The sequence below is a fragment of the Antechinus flavipes genome, chromosome 2 (assembly GCF_016432865.1).
Source record: "Antechinus flavipes isolate AdamAnt ecotype Samford, QLD, Australia chromosome 2, AdamAnt_v2, whole genome shotgun sequence".
Classification (NCBI taxonomy): Eukaryota; Metazoa; Chordata; class Mammalia; order Dasyuromorphia; family Dasyuridae; genus Antechinus; species Antechinus flavipes.
The window spans coordinates 256,814,616-256,835,837 of NC_067399.1; the positions used below are offsets into that span (position 1 = coordinate 256,814,616).

Here is a 21,222-nt window from a genome sequence, read left to right on the forward strand (position 1 = left end):
TCCCAGTCATTTCTGGAGAGGGACTAAGCCACAGAGTCCATTTCTTTATGGGAAACAGAGATACATATAAACTAAAGAATTCTTTTTAATGATCATTATCATTGTCTTTCAACCTGACTAGAGACTCTCCCCAAACTGAGTGATCTCAAACACAAGGGACATTGGGGATGAGAAGCATGACTTTTGGAGACTTAGGGGTGGGGAATGGAAAATGACCTCATTGGGACACTTGAGTTTCCCCATCTGCTTCAGAACCTTCCTCAAACGTTCCCGTTCCTCTTGTTCATCCAACTCTGTAGGCTCCATATCTGTCAGGGGCTGAGGCTGGAGACAGATAAGGTCAACGCTAGAATTAGCATTTTTCAAGGGACTTTCCTCCTTCGATATACATATATACTTTGGCTGCCCTCTTTCCCCATCATGTGCTTCTTCCTATTCCAACTCATACATGCAAACAACATGCCTCTGTCCTTGTGCCATTTACATACCTTAATCTCCTCCAGATAAAACACACATCCACACACCCCCTAAACCTCACAGACATGCACAAGCCTGTCCTATTCCCCTTCTTGTGAGTAATCAACAAATTTATCTAATGTAAATGCCAAAGAGGAGAAAAATTTACCAGCCTGGTTTAGGCAGAGGGAGTGGAGAGACTAGGGAGTGGGTTAAGGGTCAATGAGCTGAGAAGACAATCGGCATGAGAGGTATCAGGGGCAGGGGGAAAGGGAGACATACCTTGCTGCTGTGCTCCGCCATGGTATGGTAGTTGAGCCCTGCCTTTGACTTGAACTGTTTCTTGCAGTGCTGACACTTGAGAGCATCCTGCAGCTGGACAGCCCCCCACCCCCACTCCCAGTCAGGTATGGAAGCAGGAGGCAAAAGGAGACAAGATCCACTCCCTCCTCATTGTCACCCTTCCTTCTTTTAGGTCTTGGGCAGAATAGGGTCCAGGCAAACAGGAGGCAGCTTTCTTGATTCAAGGACACGTGGGTCCTGTTGCATCCTTATCCCTGGGCCCCAGGGTCTAACCTCATCCTTACCTTCTGGCAAACATCCATGTGCTTTTTGAGGCCTACAATGGTTTTCCTGGTGATGACTCCACAGGTGGGACAGACAACCTCACCCTTCTCATGGAGGATTCTTTGCCATTGCTCCTCAGGGCTCCCTGGAGTACAAGAAGGGATGTGGGGAGAAAGGGATAAGAGAGACCCGGGCAGGAGAAGAAGGTACCACACAAGGCACCCATCTGCACACTTCCAAAGGCCTGTACTGGTCTTCTGCTCAAAAGTAAGTTATGTCTTGCCCACCTATATCTGATTTCTCCTTTGAACTCACCTGCCCAAAATCATTTTGTTTCCTCATTTATAAGATCATGGGAACACACTGCATTTTGAGGCTATCTGGGCCTCTTGTTCTCTATACTTCCAAGAATCCCACAGTTCTTGATACTGTTCTGAAACCCTTAACCCCGTCCCTGCCTTTTCTCTAGGCCATTAGAGAAACTTGTCAGAAAAATTCTGAATTTGAAAGATACTCTATTACCCAGGTAAACTTAGCCTTACTGAAATTTAGTTTCCATAGCTGTAAAATGGGGATAATCATAGACTCATGTGGATCAAATGTTTGTGCTTTGAAAAGCTTAAGAAAAACACGAGCTATCATTATTATTATTATTGGGCCAGGAATCAGCCCATTCTTTGACATTAATCTTTCTTAAGCTTGAGAAACTCTTCCACCCACTCACCTGTGCTCAGGTGAGCTGTGGGTATAGGTACCACCTCTTTCTTCACATTAGCTGCCAAGACCTTTTTCCTCCCCTCCTCAGCACTGCTGCTGGCTTCCAACTTCTTTGCACGGTGGGCCTTGGCCTTGTCCTCTGCCTTGGCAAGGCCTGGGAGGGATAAGGATTTCACCAACAGACCCACTATCACATCTAGCACCCCAGTTCCAAGTCTCTTTTGGATATACTAAGATTTAAAGTAATACCTCCAGGTCCCATAGGCTTCATGGAGATACTAAGAGTTTCTCACAGAAGCCCATAGGTATCTTTTCCACATTGGTTCCCCAAGAATAATCAGCAGATAGAGTAGACAGCCTATTTGATTTCTCTACTATGTTAACCTGAAGGACTTCCCCTTTGAATATCTCTAGGGTTCTGAGTCTACCATTTTAGCACTGAGCCTCAGGGACTTTCTCAGAACTCTAACCCAGAGAGGGGCCTTTTACCCAAAGGATATTTTACAGTATATATGTGGATAAATGTAAGCTAATCTATAAGAACACCTGACACAAAATTTGCTCTTACTATGCAGCTATATTAAAAGATGAATCATATTACAAAAAAAGTTTCTTTGGATTGAAGGATTAAAAGCTGAAAGAGACCTTAAAAATTACCCAGTTCAATCTCCTCATTTAATAGATGTGAAGAAGCTTCTCACCAAATTCTCTTTTCTACCCCCCAACTTATCATATTGTTGAATATTATAGTTGCAAAACCAAATGATCCATATGCTAAATAGACAGCTAGCTCTTTGAGGACACAGACCATCTTAGTTCAATTTTGCATCTCCCTTAGAATGTCATAAGGTTCCCTACATAGTATGGGGTTTGAGTTATTACACACACACACATATCCATAGGGTACATTTCATATACATGAAAGTAAAAATTAGTCCATAGGTTAATTAGGATTAATTTGTCCCTAAAAGATAAGTGGTCAAAAGAACAGAAGTTTTGAAAAGAATAATTATAAACTCTTCACAAACATATGAATATACATATGAATGGTACAATTAACTTATAACAAAAAATGCACATTAAACCACTGAGATTTTATTTTATATCCATCAAATTGCTAAAGATGATAAAATAGTCATTGATAGAGGAGCTAAAAGACAGGTATACCAACATATTGTTGTTGGAATTATATGGTCTGAATGTGAAATTATGAAAGAAGAGTCACTAAAATGTTTTGAACCTAGTAATCACATTGCCAAGCATGATTCCAAAGAGGTTAAAGACAAATCTCACATACACCAAAATATGCATGTATAATATTATACCCTCTTCTCCTTTTCATAGCCAAATGCTTGGAAAAATATCTCTATTCATTGTCTCTATTTCCTCTTTTCTTAATCACTTTACTTTTTAACTCTTTACAATCTAGAAGTCATTCTCTAGCCTTCACTTTCACTCATTTAACATATTTCATCAGTTGCCAAATCAAACTTACTTCCACATTAGTTCTTATATCAGTCCCATTCTCTTTCTTATTACAACCATGTGAATCCAGGCCCCAGACCCTCTCATCTGGACCTGCAGTAGTCTCCTAAATGACTTCCCTGCATTCTATCTTCCCACTTTAAAATTCACCCATCTGCCAAAGTGATATTTCTAGAACACAAGTCTTATCAAATCACCCTTCCTCATGTGGATTCCCTAATCCTGTCAACAAGCTTTTGTACTTTCCTTTTACTTATACCACTCAAACCCCTCTGATATTTAAGATCTTTTATAATAATATGTTTCCTACCTTTCTTTTCAGGCTTATTGCATGTTACTCTGCTTCATACATTCCATGTCTCAGAAGAACTAGCTTTGATGGTCCCATTCATAATATTCCATGCCTAAGCTCTGTGGCTATTTGTATCATTCAGGCCCGGAATGAACTTTACTCTCTATTTCAGAGAATCCCTAGTTCCTTTTAAGATGCAAGTACCCCCTTCTAAATGAGGTCTAACCTGATCTTCACAGTTGCTAGTAATTTCCTTTATTCCCCAGATATTATATTACTTTGTATATATTTTGTCCTTACTTGTATTCATATTTTTTCCCTAATAAAATATAAGCTTCTTGAATGCAGGAATTGTGCTATTTTTGTCCCTTTTAGCCCTAATGCCTAGCATATAGTAAGCACATAATAAATGTTTGTTGAATACATGAATAGTAATATATTTATAATAACAAAAAATAAAAAACAAAGTGCAAAATAGCTAAACAAATTGTGACTATAAGAGTAAAATAGAATATTATTGTGCTACAAAGATCAACAAATATGGCACAAAAATATTTAAAGTAGCACTTTTTGTAGTAGCAAAGAATTGGAATATAGTAGATTCACATCAACTGAGTAATGAATAATGAAACCTTGATATATTGGAATGGAATATTAGCGTTCTGTAAGAAATCATAAATACAGAGAAACTTTAGAAATCTTACATGAATTGATATAAAGTGAACAGAATCAGGAAAACTATACACATAAATACTGGAATAATTACTAGAATAAATGGAAAGATTTTTAAAAAATTAATACTGTACTTATAATGATCCAGTTTGGCTTTAAAGAACAGGTGAGAAAATCAACTTTCTACTCTTCTTGATAGAGGTGAGAGTCTATGGATATTGTTTATTTGTCATATTCAGTTGATGTTCCAATAGTTTTGCTGAACTACTTTTTTTCTTCTTGTTTTTATTTTTTATTATAGAGGATGTCACCTTAGACAGAAGAGATAGGAAGGACATATTTGAAAATTAAAAGTGATGTACAAATAAGTTTTGTTGTTCTTTTTTAAATCCCAGATATGGGCAATTCAGAAAAGTATGACATAAACTAATACAAAAAGTGTGAAGATCCAGAGTCACAATATATACAATGTAATATCACCTTAATGAAAATGAAAAAAAAAAAAACACAAAGAAGGCAGTTGCACTCTAAATAACTGTAATGATTAATCTTGGTTCTGAAGAATAGACAATATAATATCCCTGAGGCTACCAGTGCAAAATATTTAAAAAACTGACAGACAAGGTCATACCATATATTAATTATGTCTAATTTGTTTTCTTTGTTACAAGGCAGAGCTCAATAATGGAAGAAAGGGATGAAGAGCAAAGTGGGATAAGAATATGTCTGAAAGCAAATGTGATTGTGATGTAAAAACTTCTGAATTAGTGAACCCAAGACACAATAGTCAATGACAATATAATCTAGTGTTTGATAAATCCATGGATTCTAATTTCTGGGATAAGAACTCACTATTTGACAACAATTTCTGGGAAAATTGGAAAATATATGGCAGAAACTAGAAACTGATTAACATCTACCATCCTATACTAAGATAAGGTTGAAATGGGTTCATGATTTAAACATAAAGGATGATAGTATGAGCAAATTAGGAGAACAAGAAGATAGTCTAATCCCCAGGTTTATGGAGAAGAGAGAAATTTATGGCCAAAGAACTACAGAATATTATAAAATATAAAGTGGATAAATTTGATTACATTAAATTACAAAAATTTATACAAACAAAACCAATGTAGCCAAGATTAGAAGAGAAGCAGAAAGTTGGGGAAAAAAATTTTACATCCAGTGTTTCTGGGCCTCATTCTAAAACAAAGAAAATTGACTCAAATTTATAAGAATTCAAGCCATTCTCCAATTGATAAATGGTCAAAAGATATACAAAGACAATTTTCTGAAGAAGAAATTAAAAGCATTTCTAGTCATATGGAAAAATGTTCTAAATCACTCTTGATTAGAGAAATGCAAATTAAGACAACTCTGAGGAAGCACTTCACACTTCTCAGATTGACTGAAATGACAGGAAAAGATAATGATAAATATTGGAGGGGATGTGGGAAAACTGGGGCACGAATACATAGTTGGTGGAGTTCTGACCTGATCCAACTATTCTGGAGAACAATTTGGAATTGTGCCCAAAGGGCTATCAAAGTATGCATATCATTTGATTCAACAGTGACTCTACTGGATCCCAGACAGATCATAAAAAAGGGAAAAAACCCACATGTGCAAAAATGTTTGTAGCAATCTTTTTTTTAGCGGCACTAGTTGAGTAGTGTACTAAGTGTATGGCCATCAGTTGGGAAATGGCCGAATAAGTCATGGTATATGTAGAATATTATTGTTCTATAAAAAATGATGAGCAGGCTGATTTCAGAAAAGCTTGGAAAAACTTATACAAACTAATGCTAAATGAAATGAGCAGAGCAAGAGAACACTGTACACAGCAACAAGATTATGTGATGATTAACTGTAGTAGACTTGGTTCTTTTCAACATTGAGGTAGATTCAAGATAATTCCAATTGAATTATGATGGAAAAAAATCATCTGCACCCAAAGAGAGAAAGATGGAGACTAAATGTAGACCAAAGCATAGTATTTTCACTTTTTTTTTTTTTTACGCAGCATGATGAATTATATTAATGTTTAGAAGAATTGCACACATTTAACCCATATTGGATTGACTGCCTGCTGTATAGGGGAAGTGAGGGAGTAGGTAGTGGGAAGGAAGGGTGAAAAATTTGGAACACAAAGTTTTACAAAAATGAATGTTGAAAACTATCTTTGCATGATAACTGGGGGGAAAAACTTTTTTTTTTTTTAAAGGTGAGTCTAAGGCAGACAGAAGAGCTCAGTTCAAAATAAACAACTAAACAAAAAACCTCCTAGAACATCACTGGAATCTATCTTATCTTTAGTCTCACTTCTACTATCACAGCATAAACTTGGATTATGATTGCCTTGTTTATCACTTCCTAGAAAAAGGTCACTTCTAGTTTCTTCCTCTCTATTTCACCTTTCATTCTGCTACCAAACCGAATATCCTTAAAAGTAAATCTTGTCATGTCATCCTTTTGCCCCCCAAACTCTAACTCTTCCTCATTTTTTTTAATAGGAAAATTTGGGAATGGAGAAAGACTAGAAAGAGCATTAAATTAGGTATTGAACAACCTGACCATCACTTACTATCTGTATGACCTTGAGCAAATTAATTTTCTGGGCTCTGGTTTCCTGAATTGTAAAATGAAAGGGCTGAACTAAATGGATTCTAAAGTTCGATGTGGCTCTGAATCACTTTGTGCTCTTGCTGCATAATGAATAAATCAAAGTCCTTGGTCTGGTATTTAAGGCCATCTGCTCCATCCCACCTTTCCAGTCTTCTCTAAAATGATTTTGCCCTGGAAACATTATACTTTAACCAAAATAATCTATTGTCTCTTGCCCAACCACGCCTTGCAGTCTTCTATCTCAATGCCTTGGCTGGAGCTCTTCCCAATGTTTGCAATATCCTTCCTTTACCTCTTAGCCTGACGAATTATTACCCAAACTTTAATGCCCAACTCAAATGCCACCTCCCTGCTATGAAGCCACCTTTGAATTCCCTGATCAGTAATAACTTTCCCCCTTAGACCTACCTCAGGGAACAATTTGTTTTGTGTCTTTCAAATATACCTATCGATGTTTATTGTAAGAGGGCCCCACATTAGGTGCCAGATTGTTAAAGGGCTCGGCCCTAACTCCCGAGTGGAACAGGCCTTATGTGACCAGCACTGCCTATCCACCTGAAATGGCAAAGACTGTGAGCAATGAGGGATGAGAGCCAGGGTGGTGTGAGACTCCGTTTATTACAAAGACTGAAGGGTCTTTTATCATCTTAGTGCTTATTTCTAGTTACTACTTCACACATAATCACATCCTAGCCTATAGTAGATACATGATATTCTACAGGAAGCTACACGTAGATATGTGGTATGCATTACTTTCTTAATAAGGATATTCAAGGTCCTCCCCTCTAAGGTCTGGCACACCTCTCCTGGGAACTCCTTAAGGTGGGACCCCCTTCCTCCCAGTGCCATCTTGTTCACTCTTATAAGGCTACCCTCAGATTATCTGAGCTGTGTCCTGTGCGATGTCCAAGGCTGGCAGGGGGTTGGCAGGCCCTCTTACACTTAATGATATCCTTTAACTTAATGATATCCTTTAACTAGACCGTAAGCTCTGTGAAGGTGGGCACCCTATTTAAATAGGAAGAGCTTATTTAAACTTTGTATATTCCCAATATAGTGCTTTGCCCTCAGTATGATTTAATGTTTGTTGAATCATTCATAAAAATCTAAATAGACCTTAGAAGGTGCTAATTATTCATCTAGAGTATGGGTCCTCAAACTTTTTAAATAGGGGGCCAGTTCACTGAACCTCAGACTGTTGGAGGGCCGGACTATAGTAAAAACAAAAAATTTGTTTTGTGGGCCTTTAAATAAAGAAACTTCATAGCCCTGGGTGAGGAGGATAATCATCCTCAGCTGTTGCACCTGGCCTGCGGGCATAGTTTGAGGACTACTGATCTAGGGTAGTAGGTTATACACACTTGGATGAGTGGGTATTTACAGGTTTATGAGAGTAACTGGGGACACTATTATAATAATGGATATATCTGACAAGTATTATAATGAGTCTAGGAAGGCACAAATGTATTGTCCTCCTGGCAAAAGCTAGCCAGGAAGTAAAAATCAGTTAAGCAGGGAAGTGGGATAATCTAAGGAACAGCATAAGATATGGCCACTCAGACAAGAGACTCAGTGCATGTGAATTGAGGATTAGTGAAGAACTAGAAGACCATAATGTTCAAAGGAGGAAGTTAAAAGTGCAGAAAGACTGTAAGTTAGATTCTGAATTCAGAAGAAGGAATGACCCAGAGGTTCACAAATGATAGGAACAAGAATCTAGACAGGATTGTAAAATGACAAATTTAAGAGTTAGAAGAGACCTCAGGGGCCATCTTATTCAACTATTTCATTTGACAGATAGGGAAACTGAGGCCCCAAAAGGATGATTTGTTACATGATAAATGATTTGTTCAATAATAAATGATATACTGGGGAAAGCACCTGATTTAGAGTCAGAGGATCCAGGTGCAAATTCTCTGACACTTGGGTGACCTTAAGCTTCAGTCTCCTAATCTGAAAAATAAAGAGTTGGATTAGATGGTCTTCACTGTACCTTTTAGTTCTAAATTTATAATTCTATGATCCCAAGAGACAGAGGTCAAAGTGAAATCCAGTCTTGAGATTCCAATTCCAATGTGATTTTCCCTTATACATGCCTCTCCACTGACTAAATTTACTGTTACTTCTCAACCTTTCCCCCTAAGCCCTATGTTTCCCTTCTCTCCTAAGTTTTATATTTTCTTTTGCTGATATAGACATGGATTTAGCCTCTTCCTCATTTTCCACTACTCTTAAAATAGTATAATACATTGCCTCAGATAGTCAATTATTCAGCATTGGAAATGGATTGCTAAGAAATACTGTGGATGATCTTTCCCTAGAGATCTTTAAAATTAAGAGAGATACTATTCTGAATAGGGCTGTTTAAATTAGACCCTACTTGGAGGCAGAGGGAGTTAAGGAATTCTAAAGACCCTGTACTCTCAGGGACTCCACAATCTGTAATTGCTTCTGATCACTGCTGAGCCCATCAAAAAATATTTCCAATTTGGCAGGCTTGCACTCTTGCTGTGGCAAAGCTTCCATAAATACAAGATCAATCCACATGAAAATAAGACAACAAAACTAAGTCTGAAGAACTCACCAGGTGAGCCACAAAGTAATAAACTTTTTGGACCACAACTCTCAAAAGACTACTTTGGAAGTTGTGGAGATGATTTAAGAGATTAGCTCTAGGAATACTCTTATCGACATGCTAAACTAAACTGAATTTCTTAGAAATCCAATCATAATTTCATTATCATTCATATTATTCACTGGCATAGATATAACTTCCTGTTCCTTATTTCCCACTAGTCTCCTCAACAAATTCTTCTATCCACTGACACCAACCTCTTTCTTGCTCCTCACATATATGATATTCCATTTCCTGATTCCAGGAAGTTTCATGGGCTCTTCCTCTTCTCCTCTGCTGCCTGGCTTCCCAGGCTTCCTTCAAGATCCAGTTAAAGTCCCACCTTTTCCAAGAAACTTTTTCCAGCCCTCCTACATCTCAATACCTTCTCTCTAAGCCTACTGACAATTCACCCTGTTTATACTATCTTTTTACACAATTGTTTGCATGTTGTCTCTTCTCCATTAGTTTGTGAGTTCCTCATTTATTCTTTGCCTATCTTTGTATCCCCAGAATATGCCAGATACACTACAGATGCTTTATAAATGCTACCTGAATAACTGATCATTTTCTAGAGCCGGATTGGGGGAAGGAATCTTTTTTTCTGCCACGGACCATTTAGATACTTATAACATCATTAGTAAGCCTCAACTTAAAAACTCAAGCAATGGGAAGTTGTTATTCCTAGCTTTCAACTCATCATTGCCTGTGGTTGCCTTGAAAAGGTCAGACTAAATGATTTCATGGACCTTACATAGCTGGACATTACCCAACCCTGTCCAATAGAAAAAATTGAATATACTGAAAAAGAAGGAAACAGAGTTAGAACAAAGAAGACCAACTCTTAATGAGAATGTTTTCTAATACTTTGCATAAGAACACAGTATAGAATCATTTCTATTCTTGGCTCTATCACACTGAGCAGTTAGAACTAGCCACTTCTCTGTCAAGTTCCATTTCTTTCCTGGGAATAATGAGATAAAATCTTTATTTCAGACTCTTTAAAACAAAACAAACAAACAAAAAATAGTTATACTGTGTAATCTATCCGTACACTTTCCACTTTCATTCACTGAAAAAAAAACATTCATCAAATGGCCACAGTGTGTGAGGCCCTGCTCCTTTATAACTCAGCAGGGAAATGACAGGCATGAAAACAACCCAAGGACAAGGAGCTTGTGATAAATGGCACACAAGATCTGGGATGAATTACACTAGAGCTCAGGGGTCTTGAATCTAAGACCAAAGTCTTAACTTGCTGTGGAGTATCAGGCAAATTAAGATACCCCTAACAGGTTTCAGTGCCCTCATCTCTCAGATGACTAGATCATACCAGATCATGTCAAAAGTCTATAGGAATGGTTCTCAAAAGGTGTACCATAAATTAACCTTGAAATTAATTGCATATAGATGCCCAGAGTCTCTCAGTTCTTCCTATAGTGTAGCTACCTTGCACACTTGGTATGAGGGTCACCTGAGGGTAAGGCTTACATTAAGCTCAAATTTATGTGGGTTTAATTAGCATTGGGAGTTTGATATCATGAAGTCCAGTTTTCCTATCAATCCCCTCTCCCTTATCTTGGCAATTCTCCTTCTTGCCCTAAAACCTTGTTGTCCTTTACCCTCCTGCTATGACATAAGAAGACCTCCAGTCCTAGATGGCCCAAAGAGACACTGAAAAAGCAATGTTGGAAAAGGGGAATAAAGCTCCTAGGTCCCTATAGAGTGGTGGACCATGGCTATAAGGGAATAGGCAGTAGGTAAAATATTCAGTTCTCTGGAGAGAGAAAGAATTATTTCCCCATGCTGCTGCCTCTGTACTAATTCCAATTCTACCTCCCAGTAACTCCAGTGGGGAGAGATCCTAGAATTGTATTCCAAATTTGGAGAAGATTGCCATGGAGAAAAGGGAGATAAGCATTTCCTGAAATCACATACATTTCTATTCAGATTCTGGGAAGATCTCCTGAGGTCTCCCATTTATTTGCCTGGGGATGAAGAGTCTATTCAACCACACATCTACTATTTATTAAACCTATATTATGTGTAAAGAGTGGTGCTAGGTGTAGAGTCCTTACCTTTAAGACCAAAGGTCCCTGAGATCGATGGCTGCTCCCCAGTGAACTTCTTAGGCGTTTTTTGTTTCCTTCCTGACTCAAAGGAGAGAAAACAAGAAGACCAAATCTGGTCAAATAACCATAGAGAAAAGGGTAAACCTTTAGTACTACCCTTCATCCAATCAGTCTAGGACCCCCCTACCCCCACCCCAAGGACTATTCCTACCCAGCTGTAACAATGCCAGGAATGGGACAGAAGGGATTCCAGCTCCATCACCCCCATTGCAAAAGTGGATGTACAGACAAATACAGGTATAAGGGCTTGATTGAGTTCCCCTTAGCTCATCCTGGGCTCTAATCTTACTGTGCTTGGAACGTTCAGGATCCTCTTCTGGGGGTGATACTGGGCCTGTGGCCTCTTTGCTGCCTGTAGCCTTGGTAGCAGGTGAAACAACAGCCTCCACTGCAGTCATATGCAAATCCTTACTCTCACATGTGTCTAGGGCACACTCTCCATTCTCCGGGTGAAGATCCCCTTCTTTCTCCAACTTTGCCTGTTTTGGATGGACAGGGCAGGTGTCCAAGCCCTCAGCAGCCCTAGAAGTAAAAGACACAGTGACTTAGGGGAGGGGCTAGAGTCTTAGGGTAGCTATATCTCTCACTCATCCCAACCTCTAGGCCTCTTTCCCTATCCAAGGCAGGATCCCAACCCAGCTGAAAAGTTGTGAGAAATACCAGACATCTCTTTCTGGGACCCATATGTACCTTTTCTTACCACTGCTCCTTCCCACAGATCTTTGCACTTTGCTCTCCGGCTTGGTCATTGGCAACACTTTGCTGGGTGACGCCGTTTTGCTGACTGGGATAGGTTTGCTGACAAGGACAGGTTTGGGTGGGAAAGGCTTGTTGATCTGGATGGGTTTAGTAGGTGGGAAGGGCTTACTGGGTAAGATAGGTTTGCTTACTGTAACTGGCTTGTTAGGCAGGATGGATTTGCTGACTGGGACCAACTTAGTGACTGGGACAGGCTTGGTAACTGGGATAGGTTTGCTGAGTGGGGCCACCTTGGTGACTGGGATTGGTTTGCTGACCGGAATGGGTTTGCTGACTGGGACAGGTTTACTGAGTGAGACCGTTTTGCTGACTTGGACCAGCTTGTTGATTGGGACCGATTTGGTAACTGGGATCGGTTTAGCCACTGGGACTGGCTTAGCAACTGGGACTGGCTTAGTGACCGGGACCGGCTTAGGGACCGGGACTGGCTTAGGGACCGGGACCGGCTTAGTGACTGGGACCGGCTTAGTGACCGGGACCGGCTTAGTGACCGGAACCGGCTTAGTGACCGGAACTGGCTTAGTGACTGGAACTGGTTTGCTGACTGGGACTGGTTTGCTGACTGGGATTGGTTTACTGATTGAGACTGTCTTAGTGACTGGGACCGGCTTGTTGGTCGGTACTGTCTTTCCAGGGGGTGCAGTTTTAGGCAGGGGGAAAGGCCTGCTAGGTGGAACAGGCTGGTCCATGTGATTCCATAGTCTGTGCTTCTCTAGCTGAGTCTTGGAGGTGAAGGCGGCTTCACAGTAGGGGCATGGGTATGTCAGCTTCTCAGAAATGGCACCCTGAAGAAGAAGAGCAGATAGAGACATATGTGCCCAGGGATGACAGGACCACAGAAACAATGCAGGTCCTGTAGGTGATGTTCTCACTGGAGGCAATGCAGTCCCCAAGTTCCTTATCTCCAAATCCTGATTACTAACATGAAAGGTAGAGAAATGCAAGAAAAGTTTTGCTTTTTGAACTTTTCCTTTCAATTCCTAACCCTCAGGCTGAAGCCAGAGGCAAAAGAAAAAAGTGTTATGGCTTCTTTTTGTTCCCCCAGAAAACAAGCAAAGCAATCAAATATATGGGCTAAGAGGAACAAAGGAGCAGCTTGGGCTAAACTTAGAAAGGGCAAAGAAGGAAAACATGGGAGATAACTCATCCCTTTCTATAATCATTCAACTCTCATAAAGTACAACAGAGAGCCCATTCCAGAAAACACATGGGTCACATGTTACAGATATGTTCAATATAATATATACACACAGCCAAACATACAAATGTTATATTTCATTCTGTCCATTTCCATGCACCAGAGGCAAAAATGCCTGTACCCTGACAACATTCATGTGGTCATTTAGTACTATTATTCAACACCTAATGTGTGTAGGGTCTTATGCAAAGCACTGAGAGAGACACAGAAATGAACAAGACATAATCCTTGTCTTCAGTTCAATTGGAGCTACAACATAGATATATAACTAGAAGACAAAATAAAATGTCAATATGCTACAAGATAGTGAAGAGGGGATTAAAAGGAGAAAGAGATCAGATCTGGATAGGGGGATGTGGAAAGACTTCCTAGAGAGGTAGCCTTGAAGGTCAGATAGAAATTACACAAATGCTTACAGTCAGGGAGGAATACTGTGACAAAAAGCATAAGGGTAAGGAAAAAAGAGCCTTGAATCATATAAAGGTTAAAAGAGGCCAGATATTTAATTGCAGGGATAGAGAGATATCTAAGAAACATCTACAAACTTCTCCAAAGGATTTCAAGATTCCTGAGGGGTTGGAGGGAGGGAAATAGAAAAAGGAAGAGATTGCTTTTGTATCTAAGTGGGAGAGACTAATAGCTGGCAAAGACAACTTGGCCTTAGTTGAACCCAAACTAAAACTATAAAGTGGTGATCATGAAAACCATCTGGTACAGGCCAAGAGACAGAGTAGTAGATCAGTGAAATATGTTAGATTCACAAGACACAACAGTCAATGATTATAGTAACTTAGTGTTTGATAAACCCTAGACTCAAGCTTCTGGAATAAGAACTCACTATTTGACCAAAAAAAAAATGTTGGGTACTCTGAAAAACAGTATGGCAGAAATTAGGCATTGACCTTATACCACTATAAAGTCAAAATGGGTTCATGATTTAGATATAAGCAAATTAGGAGAACAAGGGATAGTCTATCTCTCAGAGAAAGAAGAAAGGAATTTATGGCTGAAGAAGAACTAGAGAACATTATGAAATGCAAAATGGATAATTTTGATTACATTAAATCAAAGAGATTTTGCACAAACAAAACTAATGCAGCCAAAATTAGAAGGAAAGCAAATAGCTAGAAAACAATTTTCACAGCCCGTGTTTCCAATAAAGGGCTCATTTCTAATATATCTAGAGAATTGATTCAAATTTATAAGAATACAAGCCATTTGGTCAAAAAATATGAACAGACAATTTTCATATGAAGAAATTAAATTCATCTATAGTCATATGGAAAAATGTTTTAATCATTTTGATTAGAGAAATGCAAAGGAAAACAATTCCAAGGTATCACTTCATAATTCTCAGATTGGCTACGTTAAAAGAAAAGACAATGATAAATGTTGGGAATGGGGAAAAACTGGGGTATTAATGCATTGTTCATGGAGTTTTGAAGTGATTAGACTATTCTGAAGAACAATTTGGAACTATATCCAAAGAGCTATTAATGTCCCAAAGAGCATACCTTTTGATCCAGCAGTGCTTTCACTGAGTCTATATCCCAAATAGATCATAAAAGAGGGAAAAGGATTCCCATGTGCAAAAATATTTGTAGCAGCCCTTTTTGTAGTGGCAGGGAAATGGAAACTGGATAGATGTCCATCAACTGAGACATAACTCAATAAGTCTTGGTATATGAATGTAATGGAATACTATTATTCTATAAGAAATTATGAACAGGCTAATTATAGAAAAGCCTGGGAAAACTTGCATGAACTGATGCTAAGTGAAGTGAGCAAAAACAAGAAAATATTATAGAACAAGATTATGTGATGACTGATTGATGGATTTGCTCTTTTCAACAATGAGATGATTCAAGGAAATTTCAATAGGCTTGTAATAGAAAATGCCACACACATCTGGAGGGAGAACTATAGAGACTGAATGTGGATCAAAGTATAGTATTTTCACCTGTTGCTGCTGTTGTTTGCTTGGTTTTTTTCCTTTCACATCCTTTTGATGTGATTTTTTTTTTTTTTTGCACAACATGACAAATATGGAAGTATGTTTAAAAAAATTGTACATATAACAGATTGCTTGCTATCTTGGGGAGGGAGGAGGTAAGGGAGAGAGGAGAAAAATTTGGAGCACAAATTTTACAAAAAAGGAATGCTGAAAGCTATTTTTACATATATTTGGAAAAATAAAATATTATTGAAAAATACAACATGACCAAAAAGCTCCTTAGCTTAGGAACCATAACTTGGATCAAGCGCAGAGATGATTCAAAAATACTAATACTTTAACTTGGAAATATTCATTCTGGTAGTTAAACAAGGAAGGAGTAAGAGAGGGCACAGGACACCCCTTTTCATATTCTTGAGGAGAGTCAATAAAAGCAATCCCAGAATTGAGGCATGGGGATAGGGGAGGAAAGAGAAGAAGGAACAATACTGGGACAATCCATAAACAGAATCTACTAAATACAGGGGTTGTCCCTTGAAGTGCAACCACACACCAAGAATCACATCCTCTAGATCTGGTCTTTACACACAGATTTCTGACCTTTAAAAATTATATGAATGCTATGGAATACTATTGTTCCGTAACAAATGACCAGCAGATGATTTCAGAGAGACCTGGAGAGACCTATATGAACTGATGCAAAGTGAGATGAGAAGAATCAGGAGATCATTATACACTCTAACAATACTACATGATGATCAATTCTGAAGGATGTGGTTCTCTTCAACATTGAGATGATTCAAACCAGTTCCACTTATGCAGTGATAAAGAGAAATTGTACACCCAGAGAGAGGACTGTGGGAACAGAGGATGGAACACAACATAGCATTCTCACTCTCTGTTGTTATTTGCTTGCATTTTGTTTTTTTTCTCAGTTTTTCTTTTTCTTCCTATTTGATCTGACTTTTCTTGTGCAACCAGATAACTGTATAAATATGTATACACGTATTGGATCTAACATGTATTTCAACATATTTAACACGTATTGGACTACCTGACAGATGGGGAGGGGGTGGGCGGAAGGAGGAGAAAATTTGCAACAAAAGGTTATGCAACAGTCCATGTTGGAAAAATTACCCCTGCATATGCTTTGTGAATAAAAAGCTTTAATTAAAAAAAAAAAAAGATACTTATACAAAAACATTCACAATGTGTGAAAAAGCACCTAAGTATTCTGAAACATGGCAACATCCAAAACAGATATACTTGATCTGTACGCTTTCTCCCAGGAAAAATACTCGAGTCTTCCAGACAGACAATAGGCGTGCGCGCGTGTGTGTGTATGTATGTGTGTGTAAGTACATAAATATATATGCTGCCATAGGTGTAATGCTTTATAAATTCAGATCTGAGGTTTCAGCCCAAAGTTCTTATCATTAAAGTTTCCCTGTTCTATCCCTCCTCCTCCACCTCCACTAGTTTCTCTTCTTTATTTTTCCCAAATCCTAAATTCCATTCACATTGAGAAGACTTAGAATATACCTTTCAGCAAGCCCTACAATCCAGTCAATTGTCTTACCCCCTGGCAACGCTGATAATGGTACTTGAGCCCATAAATACTTGGGAATTCCAGCCAGCATCCTGAGTTTGGACACTTTACCCGGGAGTGGGCTTTGAATTCATCCTTCCATTGGTTCATCAAGGAGAGCTGGGATAAAAAAAGAGATGGAAATATCCAAGAGTTTATATTGCATCTTATCTAAACTTTGCCCCAAGTACAATGCATGGATTTGTACACAACAAGCAATAATATTGAATGAAGTTGAATCTAGGTGAGCTCCCACTGCGCATTTGATAACAGAGACATTAGTTATCTCACACTTCTTTTCTTCCTTCTTCAGATTTACCCCCAATCAACCCTTTACCTTCCTTTTTACCCACATATCTGATATTTCTACTCACTCCCAGTGGGAACTAAATTATACTTCTTCACCTTCCTCTCTTTCAGAAAAACAATGACAAGATGGATCCTCAATGAACTCATTAGTCCCCACAGTCTTCTCTATACCAAATAAGCCTGGCCAAGGGAAAAGCCACCTTAGCAACATGGGTCTGCTAGGACCCATTACCTTAGGATCTCACAGACCTTAGCTGGCTATAACTTCAAAGACTATTTGCTTTAAAAAGATTTTGTTCAATTATTTTTCAGTCGTGTGTGACCCTCCTTGACCTTATTTGAGTTTTCTTGGCAAAGATACTGAAGTGGTTTGCCATTTCCTTCTCCAGCTCATTTAATAGATGAGGAAATTGATACAAACAGGGTTAAATGACCAGTTAGCTAGTAAGTGTCTAAGGTAGTATTTGAACTTAGAAAAATGAGTCTTCTTGACTCTAGATATAGTACTCCATCCACTGTATCACCTAGCTGGTGCTTTGAAGAGATAACTTAAGGAATTAAAGGGAGGCAGCAAAGTACAATGGAAAGAGCGTTGCGTCTAGTCAAATAGTGTTAGGTTCAAAATCTGAGTCTGATGCTTATGACCGGTGTGATCTTTGATAAGTCACTTCATTTTCCAAGGTTTTAGTTAGTTCATTTGTAAAATGAAAGACTTATATTAGATGGCTTCTGAGGCTCCTTCCAATTCCATCTAGATTTATGTATGATCCTAATAATAGCTAGCAGTTATAAAGCACTTTAAAATCTGCACAGTACTTTACAAATATTACCTCATTTTAGCCTCTCAACAATCCTGTAAGGTAGGTGCTAGTATTTTTTTTTTTCCATTTTACAGATATGGAAACTGGGGCAGCTAGGTGGCACAGTGGATAGAGCAGCAACTCTGAAGTCAGAAGGATCTGAGTTCAAATCTGGTCTCAGACACTTAACACTTCCTGGTTATATGACCCTGGGCAAGTCACTTAACCCCAATTTCTTCAGGGAAAAAACACCTATCAGATAAGGAAACTGAGGCAGACAAAGGATAAGAATAAGTGACTTGTCAATATATATGTGTGTGTGTGTGTGTGTGTGTGTGTACATATATTTAGCTTGTCCATATATGTAGCTAATAAGTGACTGAGGCAAGATTGGAATTCCAGTCTTCCTGATTCCAAGCTCAAGGCTCCATTCCTGTACCACCTAGCAGCTATTTTTTTCTTAAAGGACACAGAAAGCCTCCATTGTTGGGAGTTGGAGGGAAGCTGAGTGTTTTAATCTCTCTAAAAAGAACCTTAGATGGGAAGCATCCTGGACAGTGGAAGATCAGACAGGATTATACAAAGCTTGCCAAGTGCTCAGGGAGCCAGAGCAATGGTTAACAGTTTTATGTCAGAAGAGTAAAGGAAGGAAAGAACAAATACAGGGTTCCAGATTGGGGAGAAACTCACAGGAATGTCTCTCAGTGCCTGGTTCTCGACCTTTGGCCTTCCTTTCTTCCTACCCTCCATCTTGTCACTGGTAGAATTTCCTGTGAACAAAGCAGAAGCAAGGATTATTGAACTTGGGAGTGTAGGAGATGTTCTCTGCCCTCCCTCCTCCCAAGAATGAGAAGTTTCTGCTCAAAACCGAAACAGGGCAATCATGTCCCTAGAAGGGCAGAGTTTATTCCCTTAACAAGTCCTGCACATTTTTCTAGTAATGAAACTAATGCTTACTTGGATCTAATAATGCCTACTTAGATCCAAGATAATCTCTTTATCTATAATATATGTATCTTATGTGTATTTATTTATGCTTTCTCCTCATCAGAACATAAGCTTCTAGAAGATAGGCACTGTTTTTTACCTTTTTTGTATCCCTTGCACTTAGCATAGTGCTTGGTACATAATAAGTGTTTAATAAACAACAAGTAAAATACTTAAGAGGATATGGGAAAACAGGTATATTAATATAGTATGGGTGAAATTATAAACTTGTTCATAGACTCTAGAAAGCAATTTAGAACTGTGTCCCTAAAGTCACTAAATTGTGCATAACCTCCTTGATTCAGTAATATTACTACTGGATCTATATACGGGAGAGATCAAAAAAAGACAAAAAAGAACCATATAAACAAAAACATTTCTAGCAGTTTTCTTTGTAGCAGAAAAGAAATGGAAACTAAGGAGGTGTCCACCAACTGGAGATGTCTGTACAAATTGTGCTCTATGAATAAAATGTAATACTATTATGCCATAATAAACGATGAATCATTAGCTATTCCCCAATAGATAAGTGGTCAAATGATATGAGCAAATTTCTCAAAAGAAGAATTTCAAACTATTATAAGAATGTTCTGATCACTAATAATAAAAGAAATAGTAAATTTTAAAAAGCCCTAAAGTTTTACCTGACACTCAACAAATCATTAAAGACGAAAAAAAGATAGCAATAGTTAATGTTGGAAGGGCTGTGGAAAAATAGATACTATTGCACTGTTGTTGGAATTATGAATCAGTGTGACTATTTTACAAATCAATTTGGAATATATAAATAAAATAAGTAAAATGTCCATATACTTTGGCCCAGATATTGTACTAATGGACTTATAACTAAACTAAGTTTTTGACAAGAATAAAATCCCCATAAACACCAAAATACTTATAGCAGCATCAGTTGGGGAATAGCTAAACAAACTGTGATATATTTGGGTAACAGAATAACACCAAGCTTAGCAATAAATATGAAAAATACAGAGAAACATATAAAGACTTACATGAATTGATGCAGAGTGAAGTAAGCAGAGGCAAGAAAATAATATACACAATGACTACAGCAACATAAATGGAAAGAACAGTAATTGCTAAACAATCAAAAGTGAATGTTGCAAAATTCCAAAGAATAAGCATGATCCCAAAGAAGAGATGAGAAGTCATCCCTCTCAGATACTTCTTTACAGAGTTAGTTCGGATATGGAACATTTCAGACTTTCTCAATGTATTAATCAGTTTTGCTGATTTTTTTTTCTTCCTCTTTTTCTTAAAAAAATATGCTATCAGGGATGGCTCTAAAGATACTAGATGAAATTATGATGAAATAAAAACAAAAGAGTGATAACATATGTTTTAATAAAAGAAATAATGAAATGAACAAAAGTAGTGAAATTTGGAAAGACTCAAACTGATACAGAATGAAGCAAACAAAACCAAGGGAACAATTTATATAATAATAATATTGTAAAAGCAAATAATTTTGAAACACTTATGACCTCTGATTAATAAAATAACCAACAAAGATTTCAAAAGATGATGAATGATGAAGTATGCTATCTTCCTCTTGGCAGAGAAGTGACAGACTCAGTATGCAAAATGAGACATATTTTTTTGGACATGACCAATATGAGAACATGTTTTACTTTACTACACATATTTGTTACAAGAGTTCTTTTCTTTCTAATAGGGAAGAGAAATAAGAAGGTAAGAAAAAAGTTTTTTTTGTTAACTGTATAAAATATAATTTCAAAAAAAATGCTTTTTGATTGACTGTATATTAAAAGTAGGGAAAACAGCTAGGACAGATTCACATCATCTGATGATCATTCTAGTTACTGATATTTCTATTTCTTCTTCTATTTCTAATTACCCCTGCTCCTGATAGATAATTGGCCAAAAATTATTTATATACATACACATATATGAAAAAATATATATGTGTTTACATGTTTAGGATAACTATGTTTGGGATATGTTTAGGATATCTTTATATGTAAAGCTAACTTATACTCGGATCCAGAATAGCTGTTATATCCTTTTTTGGAGGTGGGGGGGATATCT

General features: G+C 37.9%; 1 protein-coding gene across 3 annotated transcripts in view; it reads right to left on the minus strand.

Annotated features, from left to right (window-relative positions):
- The window catches only part of LOC127549047 (uridine-cytidine kinase-like 1), a 67,388-nt gene that overhangs the window by 45,604 nt on the left and 562 nt on the right, over positions 1-21,222 (minus strand). For all 3 annotated transcript variants that reach the window (XM_051976812.1, XM_051976813.1, XM_051976814.1), the window contains exons 2-10: positions 18,859-18,938; positions 17,051-17,179; positions 12,251-13,104; positions 11,850-12,082; positions 11,507-11,578; positions 1,748-1,894; positions 1,044-1,168; positions 739-831; positions 217-324 (exon numbers count right to left, since the gene is read on the minus strand). In XM_051976812.1, coding sequence (XP_051832772.1) covers positions 217-324; positions 739-831; positions 1,044-1,168; positions 1,748-1,894; positions 11,507-11,578; positions 11,850-12,082; positions 12,251-13,104; positions 17,051-17,179; positions 18,859-18,938 — 1,841 coding nt within the window. The remainder of the gene's footprint in view (positions 1-216; positions 325-738; positions 832-1,043; positions 1,169-1,747; positions 1,895-11,506; positions 11,579-11,849; positions 12,083-12,250; positions 13,105-17,050; positions 17,180-18,858; positions 18,939-21,222) is intronic.